We start from the raw sequence: 26,498 nt of genomic DNA, 5'->3' as shown, positions 1-26,498 counted from the left end.
TTTGCAAGGCACTGTATATATTAGTTTTTGATTCATATGGTTATATACTGCGTGCCCAATTATTAGGCAAATTGTATTCTTCAGGATTCATTTTATTGTTGAACAAACACAATGCTCTCAGTCAATCCAAAATGTTATTGAACCTCAAACCTGAATGTTTAACAAAGAAAAAGTGAATTTTGTTTTCTCGGGGGAATATATAAGTGTGCACAATTATTAGGCAACTATTAGTGTGCACAATTATTAGGCAACTAAATTACAAATAGAATTTCTCCCAACTCAATTGTTTATTCTAAATGTTTAGAGTAGGCGCAACAAATAAGTAACACAAAATGACAATTGAATAAACTTTTTGGCCTTTCAAAAATATTCAGTGACCAATATAGCTACCCTTCTTTTCAATAACTGCCATGCGCCTTCCATCCACAGGGTCTGTCAGTTTCTTGATCTATTCACGATCAACTTTCGCTGAAGCAACAACCACAGCCTCCCAAATGCTGTTCAAAGAGGTGTGTTGTCTTCCCTCACTGTAAATCTCACGTTTGAGAAGGGCCCACATGTTCTCAGTAGGATTTAAGTCAGGTGAGGAAGGGGGCCAAGTCATTATTTGGGCATCTTTGAGGCCCTTGCTGGCTAGCCAAGCAGTGGATGCATGTGATGGAGCATTGTCCTGCATAAAGATCATGGCCTTCTTGAATGCTGAGGACTTCTTCCTGTACCACTGCTTGAAGAAAGTACTTTCCAGTAACTGGCAGTAGGTTTGAGAGTTGAGGTTCAGTCCATCTTAAACTCGAAAAGGTCCAACTACCTCATCCTTTATGATAGCAGCCCATACCAGTACCCCTCCTCCACCTTGCTGGCACCTGACTTGAAGTGGTGCCCAGTGTCCATTAGTGATCCAGCCACAGGCCCATCCATCTGGTCCATCAAGAGTCACTCATTTCATCTGTCCATAAAACCTTTGAAAAATCTGTCTTCATATATTTCTTTGCCCAATCTTGATGCTTGAACTTGTGAATATATTCAGTGGTGGTCGTGTTTCAGCCTTCTTGACCTTGGCCATATCTCTGAGCACTTGGCACCTTGTACTTCTGGACACTCCAGGTAGGTTGCAGTTCTGCAATATGGTAGCATTGGAGGATAATTGGTTCCTGGTAGCTTCACGTTTAATTCTTCTCAAGTCTTTTGCAGTTAATTTGCACCTTTTCTTCTCCATGTGTTTTTTGTGCCCCAGTTGACTATTCGCAACAAAACGTTTGATTGTCCGGTAGTCACGCCTCAATAGTTTAGCTATTTCAAGAGTGTTGCATCCGTCTGAAAGGCATTTTACCATATTTGACTTTTCAGTGTCAGTTAAATCTTTTTTTTGGCCCATTTTACCTGAGGTAATGAAGCTGCATAATAATTATGCATAAGGTGTTAGTCACTTTCGCCACACCCTCCCTCATTACACAAATACATACCACCTGAAAATGATTGAATCCAATAAGCATTCAAGTTTATAAGGTTTGGAGTTGGAAAATGTGCATGGAAATATGATAAGATCAGAATACTCACTTTCTTAATAATTGGGCAGGCAGTGTATAGTGAACTGTTTAACTAGTAAGTCCTGTTCAAAACAGGGAGTATTACTTTAAACAGAGATAATACTGTCATTATGCAAGTCTTTGTTTTAAGTATTTGAGCATTCTAGTAGGTATGTGCAAATAAATATTTTCATTTTTCGAAATATTTAGGCACGTGTAGACATGTTCTTGCATTCAGAAACAACTAGATGGAGTACAACAGAATGGTAGAGACAGAAAGGGTATCGAGACGTGTTTTTAAAAAGTAAAATGAAAGAAAAAAAAGAGACAAATTTTCATGAAGGCAACACTTGTGATTGGACATTTCAGGAATGTTCCAGTTTCAATACAAGTTAAGCTCAACTGATAGCATTTGTGGCATAATGATGATTATAAAAATAAAAACAATAATTTGACATCCCTCATTCATAATAATATATTTTTTAAAAAAAGACAAAAACCAAGGTCACAGTAAGGCATTTACAATGGAAGTGAATGGGGCCAGTCCATTACAATAAAATACACAGCGTTTCAAAAGTATAGCCACAAGGCATAAAAATTTAAAGTGTTAACACGATTTTAGTGTGATAAAACTGCTAATTACCTTCTCTGTTTAAAGTTATATCCAATTTTAAAACTTTGTTGTCATGACAACATAATGCTGGCAAAAATTGGTGAATGCAATAATGCCAGTAAAACCCTGATTTAATCACACTATAATCATGTTAACACATATTGGTTATGTGTTGTGGCTATACTTTTGAAACAATATGTATTTTAACTTATATGAACTGACCCCATTCGCATCCCCATGAGGTATGAGTCAAAAGTCATTTTTACGATAATCAATATTATGCCACAAATGCTGTCAATTGAACTTAAAGGAATAGTTCACCCAAAAATGAAAATTCTCTCATCATTTACTCAGCTTTATGCCATCCCAGATGTGTATGACGTTCTTTCTTCTGCAGAACACATTCAAAGATTTTTAGAAGAATATATCGTGACGTAAATGCGTTGGCATGTTCACGTGAGAACTGACGCGATAGTGCAGTTCGATTTGTTTACAAAATAACGCTTTTCACAAGCTTCATTGGTTTTGCTTTCATTTGTACATGCCAGCACGCTTATGTCACACGAGAGGGAGAGCAACCAGAAGTAAATAATTATACTGAAAAGGACTTAAATATTGATCTGTTTCTCACCAAAAGCAATCGTATTGCTTAAGAAGACATTAATTTAACCACTGGAGTCATATGGATTACTTTTACTATGACTGGTTGTGCGTTTTGGAGCTTTAAACTGCTGATCACCATTCACCTGCATTGTACAAACTGTAAGGCTGGCACCAGGATGTCTACACCCAAAAGGCACCATTTCTGGTAAAGGTCAAAGAACTCGGTGAGAACCAACGTCATAAAACTCTCACACAGAAGACATCTCCACCTGAGACAACACAGCTCACTGATTAGGGACCATAAAACGCATATCACACTCACATCTGCTCTCTCTCTCACCTCAGGTCACTTTAAGGACACCAAAAAATTAAGTTATGACTTATCCTGTTCTGTAATGTAAAAGGTTTTCTGGTCATACATGTTTGGTATCATTCAAGAGGTCTCAGTCCAACTTGTAAAACTGGTCTCATTCCCTTTCAGCAAGTCAAATCACAAGTAAGATTTAAGAACTTAGTAAATACTGTTTTCTATCCGGGACATGCCCCTCCCAAATCTCTCACAGGGACCAGATGCTGTATGCAGATTAGGTGCATTCTTTGTAAACATCAAACGACCTACTCAATCACAAGTTTTCAAAGGTCTACCTTCAAACCCCTAAACTGTAAACCAAATCCTGAATAACATCAAACACACACATCAGAAATAACAATAGAATCGTCTGGCATTTAAGGAGAGATGACAAAGGAATCAGGGAGTCTGTATTCAGATCTCCCACACAATTGCTGTGTGTTATTTTTCTCTACCAGGTATGCAATTCTTATTTCTTATGCTTGGTAAATGTTTGAATGGAATGCAACTTTAATTATATTATTATGCTTGGTTCACTCATAGCTTTGAGCTTGATTTATTATTTTAATTGGATTGTTTGAATTAATTACTATTACCTGGTAAAATAAATTATTATGATTCATTCTGAAGGACTGTTTTCTAGTGTATTTCTTATTAACTACAAATCTATGGTCAGAGTTGGCTTAACTAAGCTACTTCAGAAGTAACCAATTAGTTAAGTATGTACTAAAAGGCTAAACGGCGAACCAAGAATCTACAATACAACTTAGCCAAGTAGAATTAAACGGGAATACTAAGAGTAGAACCGAGAATCTGTAAAACAGAACATAACTGACTGGGGCTAAACGGTGAGTCGAGAATCTATACAGAACTTATACTAAACTGACTTAGTCTAAAACTTACTAATGTCTGAAACTGATGAGTTTGTAGTTAAAGGACCTGCGTCCGGCCGGCACAAGACCCAAATAACATTGAAATAACAAATGCAGTCTAGAAGAGAGAATAACTAAAAATAATAAGATACAAAACTTAAATTCAGAGCATAGATAAATCAACGAGCTTTTTCATAATTGGAGTCAGATGTAATAAAGAAAAGAATTAATGATACGATTAATAAAACATGGAACTAAAATCAAATAATCAAAGTATTATTTGCAGTGTATAAAAAGACAGTGACGCGCAGGTACCCTTCTGCCACGCTATTGGATGCCGCCATTGGACCAATAGGTGGACCTTACAGGACCTACAGAGCTGAAATATTCTTCTAAAAATCTTTGTTTGTGTTCTGCAGATGAAAAAGTCATACACATCTGGAATGGCATGAGAGTGAGTAAATGATGAGAGAGTTTTCATTTTTGGGTAAACTATCCCTTTAAGTTGTATTGAACCCGAAACATTTCTTTAACATAAACATTTAAAGAACAAGAATACAGATCTTAAACCAAAGTATCTGCCCAACAACTTTTGCAAAGGACAGCGTAAGTGTATGTCTGTGCGGAGCAGGGCATCGACACTGAAACCAATCAGAGGCAGCCCGGTTGCCGCGAGAGGGGTTGTCATGGCAACAGGCTCTCACTCACCTTGAGGTCTCTGTGCACGATGTCATGTTGGTGAATATGATTGACACTCTCCAAGATCTGATTGATACACTGGCTGAAAAACAGAATAATTAATAAATCAGTGTTAGTGCATGGTCACAAGAATTTTATTTAATCAGAGACAGGAATAAGTTGAGGAACAGTTCAGAATTTAAGGCAATATTCTCTGCAAATAATCCCCTTTGCTGTAGCTCTTTAAGCTTTAAAATGTTTGTGTGCATTCAAACATAGCCCCTGAAGACATAACGCACCAAGTTTAGTGTCAATAGTATCAAAAATCATTGTTTTTTGTATGCCTTCTGACAAAACACTATGCATTTGACTTTTTGACAGGCCTAACCAGGACAGATGAACCACAGAGGGAGGCATCAACAACAAAAGATATGGGAAGCGCTCAAGTGTTTTATCCTCTTTTTCAAAAGTTGAAAAGCCCATTTTCTAACTATACACAATTATATGGTTAGTTGCATTTAAATTGTTTTTTCCTTCTGTTTGAGACCCTGTACCTGCGACCCATTTTTGGTGCACCATTTGAGAGCAAATGTTTTGGATACTCAATATTAAACTCTTTAATGGTCAAAGAATGTTTTGTGAAATTAAGCATGACCTCCTTGATCTTTATTAAATTTGCTCTGGGGAAATGGCACAGATGATGGCAAGACTATGATTGTGTACAATGCATTTCTATCTCTTCGCAATTGACCAGGCTTTAGCAAAACAGACGGATAACTCAATAATGGCTGAATAGTAAATTGAATTGAACTGGAATTTGAGAAGTTTAGACTCAGCAATATAAGAAAGGACACAGAAGCTTTTTGCCCAAGTTTGGTTAAATATGAAGCACAGCATTCCATTTTCAGGACAGCACAAATCCCACAGGACACAAAAGACCTGTTTCTCTCCGTCACAAACAGACCAACTCAGAGTTAATTGCTTTCTAAAATGTCCCCTTCTCTCCCATTTTCCCTTCAAATACACAACCAGCTTTCTATGTCTGCCTCTCTTTTCTTATATCAAAGCCTTAAGACTGGCATGATGCAGTTCTAGTAAACCAGATTTACAATGAACTCCCGTATGAGCGCATTAAAATACTTCTACAGTAACTGCTTGAGGGTGTTTGTGTTGGATGCCTGGGGCTTTAACTGAGACTTTCACAGCTCCTGACAGCACAATTTAAAGGTAAAGCATGTAATGTCTGTGGCACTAGCATTACCAAATAGAACTGAAAAAATATGTTTTCAAACAGGTTTCCCAAATGCTCTGTCTTCCACCAAACAGACAGTCCATCAAATGCACACCATTTGTTGATACTAATGTCAGTTTTCGACATTAAAATTCTTCCTCCTATCCCAATTTCAAAGAACGGGTTTAATACAAGTTATGCTCAAATCCACAGCATTTGTGGCATGCTGTTGATTAGCAAAAATAAATAAATACAGTTGAAGTCAGAAGTTTACATACACTTAGTTTGAAGTCATTAAAACACATTTTTTAACCACTCCACAGATTTCATATTAGCAAATTATAGTTTTGGCAAGTCGTTTAGGACATCTACTTTGAGCAAGACATGAGTATTTTTTAAGAAGTTTACATTCACTAAGTTAAATGTGCCTTTAAGCAGCCTTGAAAATTCCAGAAAATGATGTCAAGCCTTTAGGCAATTAGCCAATTAGCTTCTGATAGGCTAATTGGAGTCAATTGGAGGTGTACCTGTGGATATATTTTAAGGCCTACCTTCAAACTCTTTTTTAAAAAGAATGTGTTATCCCTTTTTTTTCCTCCCAATTTGGAATGCCCAATTCCCACTACTTAGTAGGTCCTTGTGGTGGCGTGGTTACCTCAATCCGGGTGGCGGAGGACAAGCCTCAATTGCCTCCGCTTCTGAGACAGTCAATCCGCGCATCTTATCACGTGGCTCATTTTGCATGACACAGCGGAGACTCACGGCATGTGGAGACTCATGCTACTCTCCACGATCCATGCACAACTTACCATGCACCCCATTGAGAGCAAGATCCACTAATCGCGCCCACGAGGAGGCTACCCCATGTGACTCTACCCTCCCTAGCAACCGGGCCAATTTGGTTGCTTAGGAGACCTGGCTGGAGTCACTCAGCACACCCTGGATTCAAACTCGTGACTCCGGGGCGGTAGTCAGCGTATATACTCACGGAGTTACCCAGGCCCCTAGTGTCTCTTTTCTTGACATCATGGGTAAATCAAAATAAATCAGCCAAGACCTCAGAAAAAAAAAATTGTGGTCCTCCATAAGTCTGGTTCATCCTTGGAAGCAATTTCCAAACGCCTTAAGGTACCACGTTCATCAGTACAAACAATAGTATGCAAGTATAAACACCATGGGACCACACAGCCATCATACCGCTCAGAAAGACGCATTCTGTCTCCTAGAGATGAACATAGTTTGGTGTGAAAAATCAATCCCAGAACAACAGCAAAGGACCTTGTGAAGATGCTGGAGGAAACAGGTAGACAAGTATCTATATCCACAGTAAACTGAGTCCTATATCGACATAACGTGAAAGGCTGCTCAGCAAGGAAGAAGCCAATGCTCCAAAACCGCCATAAAAAGCCAGACTACAGTTTGCAAGTGCACATGGGGACAAATATCTTACTTTCTGGAGAAATTTCCTCTGGTCTGATGAAACAAAGATTTAACTGTTTGGCCTTAATGACCATCGTTATGTTTGGAGGAAAAAGAGTAAAGCTTGCAAGCTGAAGAACATCATCCCAACTGTGAAGCATGGGGGTGGCAGCATCATGTTGTGGGGGTGCTTTGCTACAGGAGGGACTGGTGCACTTCACAAAATAGATGGCATCATGAGGAAGGAAAATTATGTGGATATATTGAAGCAACATCTCAAGACATCAGCCAGGAGGTTAAAGCTCAATCGCAAATGGGTCTTCCAAATGGACAATGACCCCAAGCATATCTCCTAAGTTGTGGCAAAATGGCTTAAGGACAACAAAGTCAAGGTATTGGAATGGCCATCACAAAGCCCTGACCTCAATCTGATAGAAAATTTGTGGGCAGAACTGAAGTCTGTGCGAGCAAGGAGGCCTACAAACCTGACTCAGTTACACCAGTTCTGTCTGGAGGAATGGGCCAAAATTCCAGCAACTTATTGTGAGAAGCTTGTGGAAGGCTACCCAAAATGTTTGACCCAAGTTAAACACTTTAAAGGCAATGCTACCAAATACTAACATAGTTTATGTAAACTTCTGACCCACTGGGAATTTGATGAAAGAAATAAAAGCTGAAATAAATAAATCTCTCTACTATTATCCTGACATTTCACATTCTTAAAATAAAGTAGTGATTCTAACTGACCTAAGACAGGGAATGTTTTCTACGATTAAATGTCAGGACTTGTGAAAAACTGAGTTTAAATGTATTTGGCTCAGGTGTATGTAAACTTATGACTTCAACTGTAAATTGACACGTCCCTCGTTTAAATAAAAAAGCAAATATTACAGTTTTTAAGGAAGTGAATGGGGCCAGTCCAAAAAGACACACTGTTTTAAAAGTATAGCCACAAGATGTACAAATTATTCCTGTTAACATGTTTTTAGTGTGATAAAATTGCTTACTAACTTTATCTGTGTAAAGTTATATCCAATATTACAAATTCATTGTAACGCTGTAAGTGATTTTATCACAATAAAATCATGTTAACACATATGATGTTTACATCTTGTGGCAACACATTTGAAACACTTGAAGTGTGTTTATGGACTGGCCTCACTGACTTCCATTGTAACTGCCTCACTGTTTCTGCAAATTTTGCTCCTTTTCTCTTTTTAAATAAACGAGGGATGAGTCAAAATTATTTTCTGTGGTAATCAATGCCACATGCTACAAATGTTGTTGATTGAGCGCCACTTGTCCTGAACCCAGATAATACCTTTAAAGGGGACAAAAAACAAACTTTTCTTAATCAATGTCAGGATTTTAGGTTAAATAGGTTATTTCAGTTTATACTTGATGAATAAAGTATGTGCTGTGACTGGTCGCCATTTCTTTGGCTTGGTTTTTATTATTATTTTCACCATTTTTAATGACCCTTTAGCATTTTTACTGTTCACTTCAATAGTCTTGTGGTGTAACTATTTTGGGGCACTTTTCAGCTGGGCATGATCTTGGCCAGGCAGGGAGACTATCTTAAACCAGATAAGACAAGCTTAAACCAGCTTAGTCCAAAAAAAAAAACAACAGTTTAGCCTGGTGTAAGCTCTTTTATTCAGCAGGGCAGTAGAAAAAGTATGGAGAGTAATGGGGGAGAGAGAGGGGGTCAAAGGAGCCAACAGAGTGCAAATGGATATGTTTTGTGTGCCACCTGTTGATTGCCAGTTCTGCAAACTCCACCACCATTAAAGGCTCTTAGTTTGTCTGCACAAAAAGGGATCCTTCTTCTTTCTGTGCTTTTTGAATCAGATACAAGTGTGTGTGTGTGTGTGTTAGTGTGTGACCTGCTCACTGCAGACTGCAGCACAGTAACCACAGCAACAGTAAATTGGAGAGCCCACCTTGCATCAGCTTCACTGTAATACTCTCTGGCAACGATGTCCTCAAACAGCTCCCCTCCAGTTACACTGCGGTAAGAAAGAGAAAGAGAAAAAAACGGTGAAATAAGGGATGAGAAAGAAGACTGCGCTAGGTTTGGGGCTAATTTGACCAGCAGGAGAAGGCAAAGGCGACATCTGAAATTCACATAGAAATGATTGCAAACATCCACAATGCTGCAGTAAAACGCAAAAAAAAAAGTTTTTTGGGGGTAAATCAAAGCTTTAAAGATTATGCAGAAAATTCACTAAAAAGAAACAACCAAAGCTACTACAATTATCATAAGAAATTACTATGTGATAGTCTTCAAACAGTGTAAGAAACATGAAATTGGGCAACGAAATGTGCGATGCAGAGGTTTGCTTCAGAATCAAAGACAATGCTGATGTTCAACAACAAAAAAAGGAGCCTAATTTCTGTTTGGATCAAAAAAAATCAATAGGGCTGTCACTTTAAAATTTAGTGCAATTAATTTAAAAAAAATGATCAAATTAAATATAATATATTTTTTTAAAAAAATACAATTAATCATGCCCCCACGCAATAAGGAATTTTCCTACCATTCGTGAAATTCAAGCTTGTCACTTCTGACACCTAAAGCCATTTTTCATATTGCCTAATCAATGCTTTACTCATCAGCCACAATATTGAAATGCATTTGAATGATCTGAATTATTATTTTATTGTATAGTTATCTATTATTATTATTATTTTATTATTTATTTTTAATTGTATAAATACATAAATTATATTTATAATTATTTAAATTATCTTTATTTGGGGGGGTTTTCTCAGCAAATATTGGCAGATGTGATTTATTTAATTAATCTGCATATCATGTACTTAATGTGATAAAAATGTTGACTTGATTGACAGCCCTAAAAAAAAAATTCCAAGCAGATAAAATAGTATTTTTTACTACTATTTTTGATTCACTTTTTTTTTTTTTTTTTTTTACATGTTGTAACGAAACAAATATCAAATTCTAAGTCACAAAGACCCTTCATTATTATTTCGGTAGTTTTGAGTCACTTTTCCCATAAAATGGTAATTTCGTATTCTGCCCACCCCCAAAAACTACCATGTTAAAGCCATGTTAAAGCCAGGGTTGGGCGGATTCCTTTAAGAAAGTATTCTGGGCTGAATACTAAATACTCCTAAATACTCCTTCTAAAATGTATTCAGTAAAGTATTCCAAATACATCAAATGAAAAGTAACGTATTCAGATTACTCTTAGTATACATTTTTATAAAGGCAAGGCACAATTAGAAGAATTACGTGTAATATGTCATTATTATCTTATATTATTATTTGAAGTGCTACACCTCCACTTCTAACTAATCTAAGTGAATCTGAATAGCTTGTTTCTTAAAATTAGATGTTGGAGTTGGACACTAATGTTTTTCTTAATGGAAGGCCGAAGGCAAACAGAAGGCAGTTTGTGGTCAGCTACAATATTTTAATATTTTAACAACATTTTAATCTTCTTCTTAACCCATTATTTGATTGGACTGACAAAGAATAATAGCTATATTTTGACACAAAATGCAAATGCAAATAAACCATATTTATTTTTCGAGATGATAACTGGATGCCACGTGCAGAAATAACGTGTTATTACTGACACTTTTATTTTTGGGTGCTTTTGATTGATTGATTTTTTGTTGTTTCTGATGTGGACGTGACTCACCAAATGCTTATTGAGAGTAGTCCATATTTATCTCGACTTTAAATGCATTTATAAAGCAACAATAGTGGGAAACAATTTATAATGCACGTGAATGTTAAATTTGTTGGGGGGGGGGGGGGGGCATAAACGTTGCTGGCTGGATTGATGTTGGTGCACAGCTGAAAGCGTGCTGATTGTGATTGGAAGCGTGCAACGGTGTGCCATGCGGTTGACAGATATTCAATCCGGCAATCATTATATCATTCTTTAATGACTGAAATCAAACCTTTTGCTGATCGCGGTCCATTTTTAAAGTATCCCCGAAACACAAACCTTGATTCTGAGATTTTAACCCGCGATTATTTCAAATGAGCCCAATTTGCCATGAAACCCTGTCAATGCTACAGTCACGCACTGCTGCTGATTTGGGGAAGAGAGAGCGAGAGATTGCAGCTCACATCTGCGCTGTTCAGAAAAACTCTTTTAAAAAAGGAAATAAAGTTTCTCACTTGACTGACAAGATTTTATTTTCTTTCTGCCTTAACTGTAATGCGTAACTGTATTCTGAATACAGGTGCTTGAATACATAACGGGGACTGAATACAGTTACTTCATTTTTGTATTCTGAATACGTAACGCCGTTACATGTATTCCGTTACAGCCCAAAACTGGTTAAAGCCGCCGAGGTGTGTAAAAGACATATAACAGAAATGTAACATTAGTAAACGAGCCTTTGTTCCAGATAAACTGAGTTCCACAGTGAGGCCTAGAAAAATCAAAGTGCAGTGGACTCTGCTTAAAACCAGGCCACAATCATAGAAACAACTTGAATCGCATTCAGTGGCACCCAGAAATGTCTACCCATCAATTCTCTCTGGCAGATCCCATCAAACTGAAGGATATATTTTGACACATGGCAAGGTGCGTACAAGGTGTTCTTGTCTAACATACTTCGGCTGAATTTATCTCCTGACATAACATGATTCACTAGAATAAAATATATTTGTGTCTGAAAACTGCAAATAGTAGAGATCATGCCTCAAGCTACTGAGAAACAAACTCACCTGAAGACGGAAACTATAGCTCTGTTCCAAAACGTAGTGAGCTGCCTACCTAGACACCAAGTTAGAACACCTTCAATACTAAAATTATCAATCAAATAGTTTAATATAGTTAAAAACTGTTACACCCAATATTTTTTGAGTTGTTATGCTTATTAGAGTATAGTGCCATTAGCTTAGCACAATGCTAATTCTTCAAATCAATTGTTAGTCAGTCTCCTGCGAGTTTTGCATGTGTAGTGCTCTGTTTATGGCGCCCAGAGTTGCTGCCTATGTAAAATGTTCCAAAACGGTCCCTTATTATGTTCCATTTTCAGTTAGAATGCTGCCTCAGAAGGTAGCTGCCTATGTGAATATTAAGGTAGCGCAATAGTTTTTGGAACAGAGCCCATATAATTATCATGTATAAAGTTATAAAACAGCATACAATGTTGAGTCACCCCGTACAGATCGTGCACGTGTGTGTGTGTGTGTTTCAGCCATACTCACAGGTCAAAGACCAGGTAATGGAAACCCTCTTCTGAGATACTCTCATGGAGCCGAACTGGGTTTGGAAAGACAAAACAACAGCAGAATTAGCATTAAACAACGACAACACAGAAATAAACAAATATTTTCTTAAAGGTAAAGTGTTTAATTTTGGTAACACTTTACAATACATTTGTATTCGTTAACAGTTAACGAAGGATAGAGTGAGACACTTACAATGGAAGTGAATGTGGCCAGTTTTTGGAGGGTTTAAATGCAGAAATATAAAGCTTATACATTTATAAAAGCACTTTCATTAATTATTCTGTTAAAACTTGTGTATTATTTGAGCTGTAAAGTTGTTTAAATTGTAATTTTTACAGTCATTTTAGGATTTGTTAACGTTATGTCATCATGGTAATGAAGTTTCAGTAAGCGATTTTATCACACTAAAATCATGTTAACACGCATATTGTTTATATCTTGTGGTTATACTTTTGAAAAAGTGAGTATTTTAGTGTTCAAAAATTGGCCCCCATTCACTTCCATTGTAAGTGTCTCACTCTATCCTCGATTTTACTTTTTTAAAGAAAAGGAGGAACGAATCAAAATACATTTTTGTGGTCCTCAACATTATGCCACAAATGCTGTCGATTGAGCTTAACTTGAATTGAACCCGGAATACTCCTTTAACGTTAACAAAAACTAACAAATACTGTAAAAATATATTGTTCATTGTTTGTAAGTTCATGATACCTAATGCATTTACTAATGTAAACAAATAGAACCTTATTGAAAAGTGTAACTTTAATTTCTTCACCAATAGCTACCAAATGGAAATGCAAAATTAATGACTGAATTCAAACAAGTTTCCCGGATACTCCACCCATCTGTGATTGGTCAGCCAAAAGTATAGTCCTACCCCAGACTAAAACTATTGGTTGAGTAAATGTTGTTGTGCCAGGGTGGATGGGCCACTCATATAAACAGAGCCAACCTATATATAGCTTACTTAGAGTTGTCTCTGCATATTGAGCTGGGATATGATAAAAAAAAGACACATTTCAGCTTTAATAATATATATAGAAGGAATTCTTGCTGAGCATTCGTTGCTCCATCACACAGCATTCATAACAACATCTGATGAGAACATACGGCATATGTCCAATTATAGTACATAGTATTAATGTGATGTAATGCTTTCAATTACAAAGCAGGTGCACAGACTTAAGATAACCATAATGTGCATATGGCTAAAATGAAATAATAATAAGACTATCCAATGACTGGAGAGAAAGAGAGTATATGTGGATGACAAGCTCACTTGTGTACGCAGGCAGTGTGTCAAGTAGACAGTGCCAGAGTGTATGGGATTGGGGGGGGTTAGGGGGAGAAGAGAGATAGAGAATGATAGAGAGAAATAAGGAGAGAGAGAGAGTTGAGTAAACACTGCCCAGAATAGCAGAAGCCTTCTGCAAGAAAGAGCAACATAACAACTACAGGCTGATTTAGGGAGGGCGAAAAGTAACTAAGAGTAAATAACAGAAGTATTCAGGAAAATCTGATGTGGGAAAATATGTATATTAGTTCAATTCTACTTTATTATAGTAATATAGTGAGTCAATGATCCTGGGAAAGACTGTTTGACAAGCAGGGCCGTAGCATGTTGACATTGGTACTGCAAACACGAGCCAGTAATTACAGAAGCTCGAATTTAATTAAGTCCTCAACGTCCAGACTGAGGTTAATAACAACATGAAATGGCATTTCAGCGCATTTAAACTTCCGTAACATTTGCGTGAGGAAACAAAAATACAGCAGGAAATCTTGTAGGGCAGGGCTTGATTTTATCCAAAGAGATTTGATTGGATGGAAACATGTCAGGCTGTGATATTATTGGTTAAAAGGCGATGAGTGTAATTTTTCAAGTTAAAGCAAACACAACATACAGTAGTTAAAAGTAAACACTGGTGCTATCAAACGTTTGAGCATTCCGACCAGCCAGACAAAGCATCATTGGCTCAACCAATGGTGTGTGTTTGGGGAGGGACTATCTGTTTGTTCAACCAATTGTTGACAAGAGGCGTGGTCAAGAAACCTGATTGAAACAGTCATTATTTTTGCAATTATTTTCCCATTAGGTGAAAAGTAGCACCGAAATTACACACTTAGCCATTAATATTTTTTCGCCATATTTTTTAACTAGATTTTTACTATATTTCTTGCTATATAAATTATAAATCTATTTGAATCAATGGCTGTTTGGGGTTCCATTATTTACACTTTTTGTTGTGTGTCATTTTTGGATCCTGCACTCACAGTTAATCATTATTGGATGTGTGCGCTTTTTACAATATTTAAGTTAGAATTATAAAACAGCAGAGTGCTGTTTATTGTCAAGAAGTCAATGTAGAAATATATATTTTTAAATGTATAGTACACCCAAAAATGAAAATTCTCTCATCATTTACTCACTCTCATGCCATCCCAGATGTGTATGACTTTCTTTCTTCTGCTGAACACAAACAAAGGTTTTTAGAAGAATATCTCAGCTCTGTAGGTCCATACAATGCAAGTGAATGGTGGCCAGAACTTAGAAGCTCCAAGTAAATCCATAACCATCAGTGGTTAAATCCATGTCTTCTGAAGCGATATGATAGGTGTGGGTGAGAAACAGATCAATATTTAAGTCCTTTTTTACTATTAATCTTCACCTTTGTCCAGCCCCGATCAGTAGGTGGCGATATGCAAGGAAAATGTGAAAAAACAAAACAAAAGACGCCAAAAAACAAAAAGAAGAATGTGGAAGTGAAAGTGGAGATTTATAGTAAAAAAGGACTTAAATATTGATCTGTTTCTTGCCCACACTTATCATATCACTACTGAAGACATGGGTTAAACCACTGGAGTCGTATGGATTACTATTATGTTGCCTTTATGTGCTTTTTGGAGCTTCAAAGTTTTGGCCACCATTCATGCATTGTCTGGACCTACAGAGCTGAAATATTCTTCTAAAAATCTGTTTGTGTTCAGCAGAAGAAAGAAAGTCATTCACATCTGGGATGGCCTGATGGTGAGTAAATGATGAACAAATTTTAATTTTGGGGAGGTTATAGAGATATATTTTCAATATATATATATATATATATATATATATATATATATATATATATATATATATATATATATATTTGTCATATATATATATATATATAAATGGGAAAAGGATGAACAAAAAATTATATAAAAAATATCTCTATCCTTATTTTAGCTATATTGCACAGAACTAATTAGCTGTGACTGCATTGCGTTGTGCAGCATTTTCAGTGTGAACAAACAAATAACTTGTCAGCCTAGTTAGGACATGTGTAAGACCAGGGCCATTTATTAAGAAATTAAATAGGGTTGATTATTACTTCATGTTGGTTAATGCTGCAGAAGTACACATTACAAACACACAGCGAGTCAAAAATGCACAAATAGCCGAGGGATAGAGAAAGAGAGTGCCGACTATGCCAGCAGCAACGAGCACCCAGTCCTCTCCGCTTTAACCTTTCAGACTCTCTCTTTCCCTCTCTCTCTCTCTCTGCCTCTCTTCCTTCATTGGCTCTATTGTTCAGCACTTATGTGCAGCCCAAGCAGAAAACATGACAAGCTGTCCACTTGAGCAGAGACGACAGGAAAGCAAAAGAGAGAGAGACAGATACAGGTGACAATGGAGCAGGAGAGAGGGGCCGATATTGCCGGGGGGGAGGGGGGGAAGAGATGAGTATAAGAAAGCATTCTGGATGGAAAGATGCTGTTGCTTGTTTATAATACATACAAAAAAATGTAATAATGATAAACCAATATATAAGCCAGGCCAATTAATGTGTCGATGTTTAACCGCTGTATTATAAAAGTATAATAACGTCCAAAAAACATGCTTGTTTGGCTATACATATCATATATTGGACATCGGCCACTCTCTAAGCAGGGATCGGCAACCTTTTTGACAAGGAGCGACATTTTTTTTATTTTCCTTGTTAATAAACATTTGCAATTTCACATTCGCTGGCAAAACCTAATGGTTTCAGTATATTTAATTGATCATCTTGTGTACTTCAATACAGTAGAAGAAAATTTTGTATAAAAGTTAAATTTCTAGTTTCTTTCCTGGTTTAATTGAGATTTTGAATTAGACTCAGCATTTGACCCTACTATGTTTTTGAGTCTTTGCCCTTTGAAAGGATGAACATCTCTAACATTGATAACAGTGTTTTATTCATTACACTATGTGTTGCAAAAAGGAAAAAAAGGAACAAATAAAATAAGAAAATCTAGGCTGTCATCCGCTCTATGTGATCGACTCGCAAACGTGTTTACTTGCACAACTCACTGAATTTGAAGCGCTGAGCTGCAATATCAGCGGCTCGTGAAGAGCGAATGGTTTGCATGCGCTGTGTTCGTCTGTTGACTATCGCAGTTTCATCGCACTTTAATGGTGTTTAGCTTCCCATTCCAAATAAATAAACACGCTGTGTGATTATAATGAAGGATTACAGGTGTGAGGGCCTTCATATGAATAAAATCCTGTCTCTCGCTGTTTATCGCGTGCTAGTGATTAACCCTTTGCATGCCCTAGGTTGCCAACTCCTGCTCTAAAGATATCAGCATTGGCCATTAAAAAACATATCTCGGTCGATGACTACAATTAAAAAACAGCATATGAAATATACACAAGATTGTCAAAATGACACTTTATTTGACATATTTCCTCAAAATTCACTCAAAGATCAAAATTCAAAAACCTTCATGTCACTCCAAACCACTATGACTTCCATGGAACACAAAAGGTGAAAACATGAAGAATATCCTGGCCAGGTTTGACATCAATGACATTTGGCCACGAGACACTTGAATCAATAACATTTCATTTTACTGACGTCAAACCTGACGTGACTCATTTAAGGGTCCATATTAGATTTGCGAACTACAGCAGATATTTTCAGTGAACAAAACGGTTTAAGTCGATATTTACTGAAAATCTCTGCTTTAGTTGGCAAATCAAATATGACTTACATTTCAGCCTGTTCTTAAAATGACTTGGGTGAACTACTTTTTAGGATATTTCGTATTACTTATTTTTGTCATTTTGGAGCTTAATAGCACCAACCCCCTTTCAGTTTCAATATATTGGAAAATAATGGCCAGATCATTCTTAAAAATGATCCTTTTGTGTTTCATAGAAGTAAGGCCACACCCACACTGATCCGTTTTCATTTGAAAACTCTTGTTTTCAGTTTTTCTGAAAACTGGTTAATGTAATTGTTTTCCAAAGTATGCAAGGCCCGGTTTTAGGTGGAGGAAAATTCCATTCCAGTGTGTATGAGAGCTGTAAATGCAGCGAAATCAGTGCGCTTTCGGAACGATGATTCTCATTTTTGGGTGAACTATTCCTACAATTGGCTAGATCCCAGTGTGCCTCAAGCATCCTAAAAAGATGTCAAGTATGTCTTCTTCTTTTGTGGTTGTCCACCTCCATCATGTCTTTTTACTCTCTCCTCTTCTTTTGCTGTGCTCCTCAGTTCATTGCTGATAATAACGGTATTTGGGCTGAACTGCTGCCCACCAGCATCACCCACCTCAGCACAGTTATTTATAGAGCTGCGCTCTTTCTTCACTCCCTCTCCATCTCTCTTTGCTGATCTCTCCACCCTTCTATATTCACCTCTTTTAGTACGTCACCATCGCCCCCCTCTCAATGGCCGTTCTTCTCTGCTCTCTTTTCTCATTTTCAGTCTTACTGCCCTCTAAGGTCTCTCTGTCTTCTTTTTCATTCTCTTTCCATTGCCATCTTCTTGACTCTGCCTTTTGTCTCCTTACAGAAATATATAATATCCTGTATACATACATTCTGTACAACAACACACTTGTGGCCAATACATCAGCTTATCCAAAATTAAACGATTAATGTTTGGCCATTATAAGATTATTGGTATAATAATGACCGCAAAGCCTGCCTGCTTGACTACACTATATATTGCTGTTATACATATATGCCATGTACATATTATATCTTGCAATATAAAATGTACAGATACATTAACCCTAGAACGTATATGTGGATCAAAAATTACCTTGCGTCTAGTTTTTTGGGCATAATCTGCCACTCTTTGGCATTCCTCAATTAAGGTGTCTTTTATCATATGAGGTGATGTTTTTTAACATTAAGTTGAATATTATTTAAATTAATTATAAGATAATTTGCATCACTAACCCTTGAATGCATATGTGGGTGCTATTTAACCCATGTGTTTCCTCAATGCATTTAACAACACAGGTATTATTTCTGTAATACACGGATTGTTTTCAGTTTCCATTTGTTTCCTCGTTTATATTAATGTGTAATATGCAAGTATAGGAAGTTGTCATTCAGCCGATGATTATATCCAAAGTGCTTGACATTATGCCTAGACAGTGCTCATGGAGCAATCTGAAGTTAGATGCAATGCTCAAATTCAGAGTATTTTTATTTAAGTAAAGTAAATAATGACAAGTAGGGCTGAATAAAAATCCAATTCCCAATAAAAGATCCAAAACACTAAGCGCACACAACCCCCCCCCCCCCACCACCACACACACACACACACACACATGCAGCGGAGAAAATGTCAGAGAGAAGCGTGTCTGACATAAGTGAGTGTGTGTGTGAGTTAAAGCAGTGTTTCTCAACTGGTGGGTCGCAGGTCTATTCAGACTGGGTCACGGACAGCAGGGAAAGAACAATGCCATGGTTCTCCCATTGAAGATATTTCTGCAGCCATCCAAGTGATAGCCTATTTAAGAATGCCGAGGCAGATTTAATGATAATCTCGCAATCAGCTAAAGGCTTCTCATCTGCACTTTCACACGAGTGTAACGGAACCAGATCGCGATCATGATCTACTCTTCTCTCTGGCGCGTGTGTGCCCGGTGGCTTCCCTCGATATTGTGGAGCGCAGACCTCAAAACTGATGTGACCAATTTCAATTCTAGTGAGACTTTTGTAGTTTAAAGCGTTACGGAGGAAGTCAAGTCAAACCTCTCAAACAGTAGGCAGCCCTGACATGCCAAACAGCACTGCGGAGGAAAAGAGCAACACTGTGCAATGCGCTAAATTTTTTTTTTCATTATGCATCATCACCTTTACAAAATTGTTTCACGATTTTACATGAGTAAAAGTAACTGTTATATTTGGACAAAAAGTTATAGTTTCAAATGCAATAATCTAAAGGTAGAATCTATTAGACCTCATTTTATATCAACAGTGGCAGTTGTAATTAAAGTTTCAAGATGTGTTTCAGCTAGTATTTATTTTTTCATAAATACTATAATTTGTTATTATTATTACTGTTAAGACTAGCTACACTGACCTAGCCATGATAATGAGGAGCCTGTGTAATATGTATGTTCTGTTTGAATTATGTTTGAAATTAGGAAACAAACGGGATAATAATGGGCTCATATAAGTAAATATGCTCTTCAATTTTTAAAAGGGGGGAGAGAAATCTTCCTCTCGCTTTTGTTGTTGATGTCAACATGTCACTTCATGAACAAAACTATGCAACATAAAAGGAAATGCGACCCAGGATACATTACATACAGGTTACGTTTTTACTATGGCAGGTCGCCACTTGATTTCCAATGTAAAATCTGATCCTGAAGCAAAACCAGTTGAGAACCACTGAGTTAAAGATACAGACAGGAGCAGTCTGTCTACGCTGTCATTCACCTACAGTATATGTTAATTATTAATAATCACAGGACATTACTTTAAAAGCTCACACAGCTGATGTTATTTTTTATTTAGTAGTTAATTTAACATGTAAACTAACATGCTTTAGTTATTTAAAATGTTATAGTTACATGCTATTTTTTTTATTGTGTTTATAATTCGGTTTATTAATATAATTCTGTTAGCTTTCTTATTTATTCTATTTATTTTCAAAAGGGAGAATTTTTTTTACACATACTTCCATTAAAAAAAAAAAAATGGTTTCAAGTTTCAAGTATAATAAAGCATTTGTTCAACCAAAAAAAAAAAAAAAAAACTTCTGTTTTCACTCCTTTAAGGGTCATTGTAACTGATAACAATAATTGTGTAATACCGTGAAACTGTGATAATTTCTGAGATTGTTATCGTACCGTGAAAATCTCATACCGTTGCAACCCTAAATGGGGGTGAAGTTACATATGCGTTCTAGGATTAAGGTTCCCACTCTTTTGACCAATAACTTTTACATAACTTCCAGTTGTTTGTGATTGTCAGATAAGGATTTTTAACAGTTTTATGGAGATTGTGCTCAAAAAGAGCAATTTCTGTATATTTTCTGATTTATGTTATTTTATATCTTGGATATTTTTGAGCTGAGCACACCAAAGAAAAATGATATTCACTGTAGGAATTTCCATGACTTTTAAGGTTTTATTAGTTTCCATAACTTTTCAAGGCCAGGAAGTTCACTAATATTATAATAAATTCACTGATATTTCTAGCGGAAACCCATGCATTTTTATAGTGACAAACAAATATGTCTGCTGATTTTTTTTTATTGTTTGTTCTGCATTTGAAACTATGACTTCGGGTTAGGCTGCTCTAAATGACACTGTATTTTTTGCTGTGAAACAGTGCAGCCTAATTCAGTCTCAGTCATTAACTGCAACACACACACAAACATTCTCGCACAGCTGCAGAGCCACATGCATTTCAGGCTAACTTACTGCGACACATTCGCATACACACACACAAACACAGAAATAGACAATCACACAAGCAGTGGCATTCATAAATTCACACTTGATGGCTGAATTTCATTGTATCAGATACTAAAGTATCAAACCAAGTGGCATCTGCAAAAACAATGCCACACCTTTTCTAAGAACTATCCTTTCTGAACAATTTTTGCAATTACATTTAACCAGCTGTCCCAAAATATTTTTTAGTGCATGTATTGTATGTACAGTATATGTGCAAGTCAAGTTCACACAGGTGTCCTAACAGAGTAATCACAGGTGTAGCTCATCAATTTAAGTTCCACCAAGACTGACAACCAGAAGGTTTCCAAATACCTTGTCTTCATTTTGAACACTATATCTATTTTTTAAGAATCAGACCTAACAAGCTTCTTTTTGTGAAATGTTTAGCTTAAAGTGTGCTTGTGGTAGACCCTATTATTCATTATAAGAAATGCCAGTTGGTTTGATATTTTGTTCTCTAATGCAAAGACATTCATGCATTTTCAGATTTTGGTTTTTGGGCCACTGAATAAACTAATTAGCCAAAAAGTGTAAGTGTAAGCACTTCCATCCCTTGAACAAACTCACCGATATTGGGGTGTTTGAGTAGACGACAGATTCGGGCCTCACGTTCCAGTTTCTGATGATCTACAGAAGAGAGAAAGAGAAAGCAGGTTAGATATTTGAGGTGGCTGATGGCTTGCTCTCACAGCAATAAAATGAGAAGAACACCTCGGCTAAGGTGTGAGTAGCTCTGTCCTCTCCTTCAAGAAGAGAGAACATTTTCACAGGTGTGAAATATAGATGTGACCCTCACCGCTGTCACGCACCAGCACGAACACAATATCTCAGACTCAGAATCTGTCCTATATCCTATTAGTGGTTTACTAAGGCAAGCATTACTATTACTATTACTATTGCTCATAGACACCCAATCTGGTTACTCTGGTCCTTAAATGATATTGTATTGTGTGTGTGTTTGCTTCTGGACTGGGGGTGAGGTTCAGATTCATCAAGGGCTTATTACTCAAACATGTAATATGCAACGGTAAGCTCAAAGGATGAAAGTTATGTCAGTTTAAACAAACAAGCCTGAAGGCTTATTTCCTCACATACACAACACACGCGCACACACTACAAGTGTGGGGAGTTTCAGTAGAAGCACAAAGTCTTGACTGGTGTATTCATCTACGTCTATGTAAAAATCAATCGGATGCAAATAGTGCTTGGCAATAAGTCTATGCAAAACTATGCAAAATGTCTAAAAATGTCTATAAATGTCTCAAAAGTGATTTTCTTTTAATCACTCAATATTTATATAAAAACAATGTAATGTAAAACAATGAAGGCATGTTTCCTATAGTTTTTCACAAAATAAACATGCTGTCATTTTCTCCTTTTCTGTTATACTGTGCCGCGTTTGTAGATTGGTAAAATAACTTGTAGCAGTTACTAATGAATTGCACGAATGCTTGTGCAGTAATTTGATTTCATAATGCAAGTGAACTGCTCTGAGGGCAGTTCGCCCCACACGTGCACAAAGAACAGCACGCCACATGTATATTTTGAAACGCAGACGCACCATGTCCAGGTTTTCCATGATCGTGGGAACCTTGATGTAAGCAGCCAACAGCTCACTAGATTTTGAAATGGTGCTGTAGACCCTCCGTCAAAAGGTATTAAAAAAAAAAATAATAATTCACTTTCACATTTCAGCTTTCTTTCTAGTCATGAAACATTTTTGTTGTGTTTTAGTAAAAATATTATGAAACCGTGGTTCTGGCCTGTTGCTACATTTTACAAAAAGGCACTTTTGAAAGGACATGCAACAGCCAAAAAAAGCCATCCAATCACCTTAACAAGCGCACCAGCTGAAAGCTAAGTGCCTATTTTGATGCGGTTGTTCGTTTGATTGAATGTGTTATTTGATTGTGTGTGCATGCGTGCATGTTTTCATTATAATTTTCCACATATTGTGTTGTCTGTGTTCCAGAACTCCCCCTCTTCTCTTTTTTCTCTCATCCCTTTCTGCCTTGTTGACTCTCTCTCTTTCTCTCTCTCAATTTCAATTTTAAAGTACTTTATTAGCATGATTGTGTTTACATACAATATTGCCAAAGTATTAATACACAAAACAGATAATGACAAGACAAAAAATAATAATAAAACAGTAAAAAAATAACAATAAAATATAATTCAAATAAGGTGCCAGGTAATGAATAAAAGAAAAAACTATAATAATATACACTATACAATATAAAATAAAACAAGCATTTAACAAGATATTATGAACATAAAAAAAAAATTATGTAACTGAAGTACATTAAAGCAGTGATTGGTTTCTGAGGGTGTGCAGCTCAAAATGAATTTTGCTGCAACTGATGCATGATTGTCCTCCCCCAGTAACACCTGCATTTGATCGGTTTCTGCTGAACTGGAAAACTATGGCATGAGGTTTGAGAGTCTGTCAAAGTATTTCTCACAGTGAAGGAGAAAGTGTGTCTCTGTCTCGACCTCACCAGTGTCACAGTGAGCACAGGCTCGTTCTTCCTTTGGAAGCCATGTTTGTCTGTGTCTGCTTTTTTCTATGGCAAGACTTTGATCTCTGAGCCTGTATTTGGTGAGGATCCTTCTCTGTTTTGTATCTCTTACAGTGTAGAGATATTCTGCCAGATTATACTTTCTGTTTAGGGCCCGATAACATTCCAGTTTACTTTGGTTTTTACTTTCATTTTCCCAATGGTCCAAATATGAATTTTTGCTTTCTTTTATGATTTGGTTTATTCTCACTTGGTTTTGTTTAGCAGTGCTGGTCTAAAATTGGTGTTTGTTAGTTGTTAGTGGGTTTGTGAGTTTCAGAGCCAGCTGACAAAGGGGACTGGTTTTAGGCTTCAACTCTTGGGTTTTAAGGGCTTCATTGTTGCAGTGTGTTAGGGGAACTTGAATTTAGGTGTGTCCAGAATTTGAGGGATTGTTTTTCAATATGTATAATTAGGGGGTACCTGCCTAGTTCGGCCCAGCATGCATTAGTAGGTGTTCTTCTCTGAACTCTTAGAATGTTTCTACAGAATTCTGCAAGCAGGGATTCTATGAGGTGTTTGTCCCATCTAGAGTAATCTGCCAAAGAGAGTGGACACCAACCCTCACATCCATACAGAGCAATAGGCATAATAATACTATCAAAGATTTTAAACCAAATTGTTACAGGAATGTCTATTTGGGTAAATTTGCCTTTAATAGCATAGAATGCTCTTCTAGCTTTCTCTTTTAGTGCATTCACTGCCAGACCAAAACCCCCTGAAGCACTGATTTTTAGACCAAGGTAGTCGTAGAGTAGGGTGTGTTCTATTGCAGTGTTTCCCAGAGTGAATGTGTATCTGGTTTCCTGTAATCTGACTTTTTTATGGAAGATCATAATTCACATTTTTCTAAAATTGACTGTCCGGGCCCAGTTCTGACAGTAGTTCTCCAGCAGGTCCAGGTGCTGCTGTAACTCTTGTGCAGTAGATGACAGCAGCACCAGATCATCTGCATAGAGAAGAAATTTAACTTCAGAATTATTTAGAGTAAGACCGGGTGTTGCAGATTGTTCCAGTAGCACTGCTAACTCATTAATGAAAAGTTGAACAGAGTTGGACTCAAACTGCAGCCCTGTCTCACTCCACACCCTTGAGTGAAGAATTCTGTTCTTTTATTGCCAATTTTGACTCCGCTCCTGTTGTCCGAATACATAGATTTGATTGTGTTGTACATTTTACCCCCAATGCCAGATTGTAGAATTGTATAATATAGACCATCATGCCAAATGGAATCAAATGCTTTTTTTAAATCAACAAAACATGCATACATTTTGCCTTTGCTTTTTTGATGAACGTGCTGGTTGACTAGCGTGTGAATGTGGTCGACGGTGCAGTGGTTTGGTAGGAATCCAATCTGGCTCTTACTCAAGACATTGTGCTTAGTAAGGAAGGCCTGTATCCGGGCGTTCAGGATCCAACAGAAAGTCTTCCCCAGATTACTGTTCACACAAATGCCACGGTAGTTATTGGGGTCGAATTTATCTCCACTCTTATATAATGGGTGTATTAAGCCCATTCTCCAGGTATTAGGAATGCAGCTAGTTTGCAGAACCAGACTGAACAGTTTAACAAAGTCTCCTGCATTACTGCATGGCTGTGCTTCAGCTTTTCTGTTCTAATGTTGTCTAAACCACATACCTTTCTGGGTTTTAGTTTCTTAAGTGCATCTGTCAGTTCTTCTCTGCTAATCTGATAGTCTAAAGGGGTTTGGTTCTTTTTTATTGTAGATTCCAACTGACTCACATTTTTCTGGACAGGTGTGGGATTTTCTTGAGACATTTCTTCGAATACGTTTTTAAAATAGGCTTTCCATAATTCTGTGTTTTGTATGGCTATGTCCTGGCTGTGCTGTTTATTCGGACTGTTCCATTTTTCCCAGAACGGATTATCATTAATTGAGTCTTCAATTTCATTAAGAGTGTAGTTTAGATGTTGCTGCTTTTTGTGGCGTATTGTATTTTTATAATCCCTGAGTGCTTCACAATCATTTTGTCTGGTTTCAGCTTTGTGACTCTCTGTGTTTTTGGCTGAAGAGCTGTCTGAGTAGTTTTCTTTTAAATTTTACATTCTTTATCAAACCAAATTTCATCCCCAGTTTTTAGTTTAGTTTTTTGTTTGTACGGAGTAGGTTTGCTTTGACTGAGCACGATAAATATAATTCATTTGTTGTACTGCAGAATTTACATCAATCTTGTTAGCCATAAACTTGTAAACTTGGTGTAGTGGACTAAAGCACTGAACTGGTAAGCAAAACGTTGTTGGTTCAATCCCCACAGCCACCACCATTGTGTCCTTGGGCAAGGCACTTAACTCCAGGTTGCTCCAGGGGGATTGTCCCTGTAATAAGGGCACTGTAAGTCGCTTTGGATAAAAACGTCTGCCAAATGCATAAATGTAAATGTAATGTAAAAAAAATAAATAAAATAAAAATACAAAATATAAATATTTATAAGTTGTAACAAAAATTAATAGAGCTGAAGTAGTGATGTGATAATATTTATTATCAATCTTTTTCTGCCTAAAGTACAATTAGTGTTACTAAATTCAAGGGTGGTGATGTAGAATTCTGTGCCGAATTCAAATGGTTTCCACTTCTCGTGCTTCGCTTCTCACTGATTCTTGCAAAGCTGCGAGTTTAAGAGCTCGAGACCGGTCTGCGAGTAAAAAACGAACATTCTTTGCCTCGTGCTGC

At 37.0% G+C, this 26,498-nt stretch overlaps 1 protein-coding gene across 15 annotated transcripts in view; it reads right to left on the bottom strand.

Annotated features, from left to right (window-relative positions):
- Positions 1 to 26,498, bottom strand: part of LOC127426935 (calcium/calmodulin-dependent protein kinase type II subunit gamma-like) — a 125,347-nt gene that overhangs the window by 41,976 nt on the left and 56,873 nt on the right. For all 15 annotated transcript variants that reach the window (XM_051674124.1, XM_051674125.1, XM_051674121.1 and 12 more), the window contains exons 3-6: positions 21,816 to 21,875; positions 12,492 to 12,546; positions 9,235 to 9,300; positions 4,672 to 4,744 (exon numbers count right to left, since the gene is read on the bottom strand). In XM_051674124.1, the coding sequence (XP_051530084.1) occupies positions 4,672 to 4,744; positions 9,235 to 9,300; positions 12,492 to 12,546; positions 21,816 to 21,875 (254 nt within the window). The remainder of the gene's footprint in view (positions 1 to 4,671; positions 4,745 to 9,234; positions 9,301 to 12,491; positions 12,547 to 21,815; positions 21,876 to 26,498) is intronic.

The sequence above is a fragment of the Myxocyprinus asiaticus genome, chromosome 36, assembly GCF_019703515.2.
Source record: "Myxocyprinus asiaticus isolate MX2 ecotype Aquarium Trade chromosome 36, UBuf_Myxa_2, whole genome shotgun sequence".
NCBI classification, from domain to species: Eukaryota; Metazoa; Chordata; class Actinopteri; order Cypriniformes; family Catostomidae; genus Myxocyprinus; species Myxocyprinus asiaticus.
The sequence above is the reverse complement of the archived record's forward strand: the minus strand, read 5'-3'. Positions and strand labels throughout refer to the sequence as shown.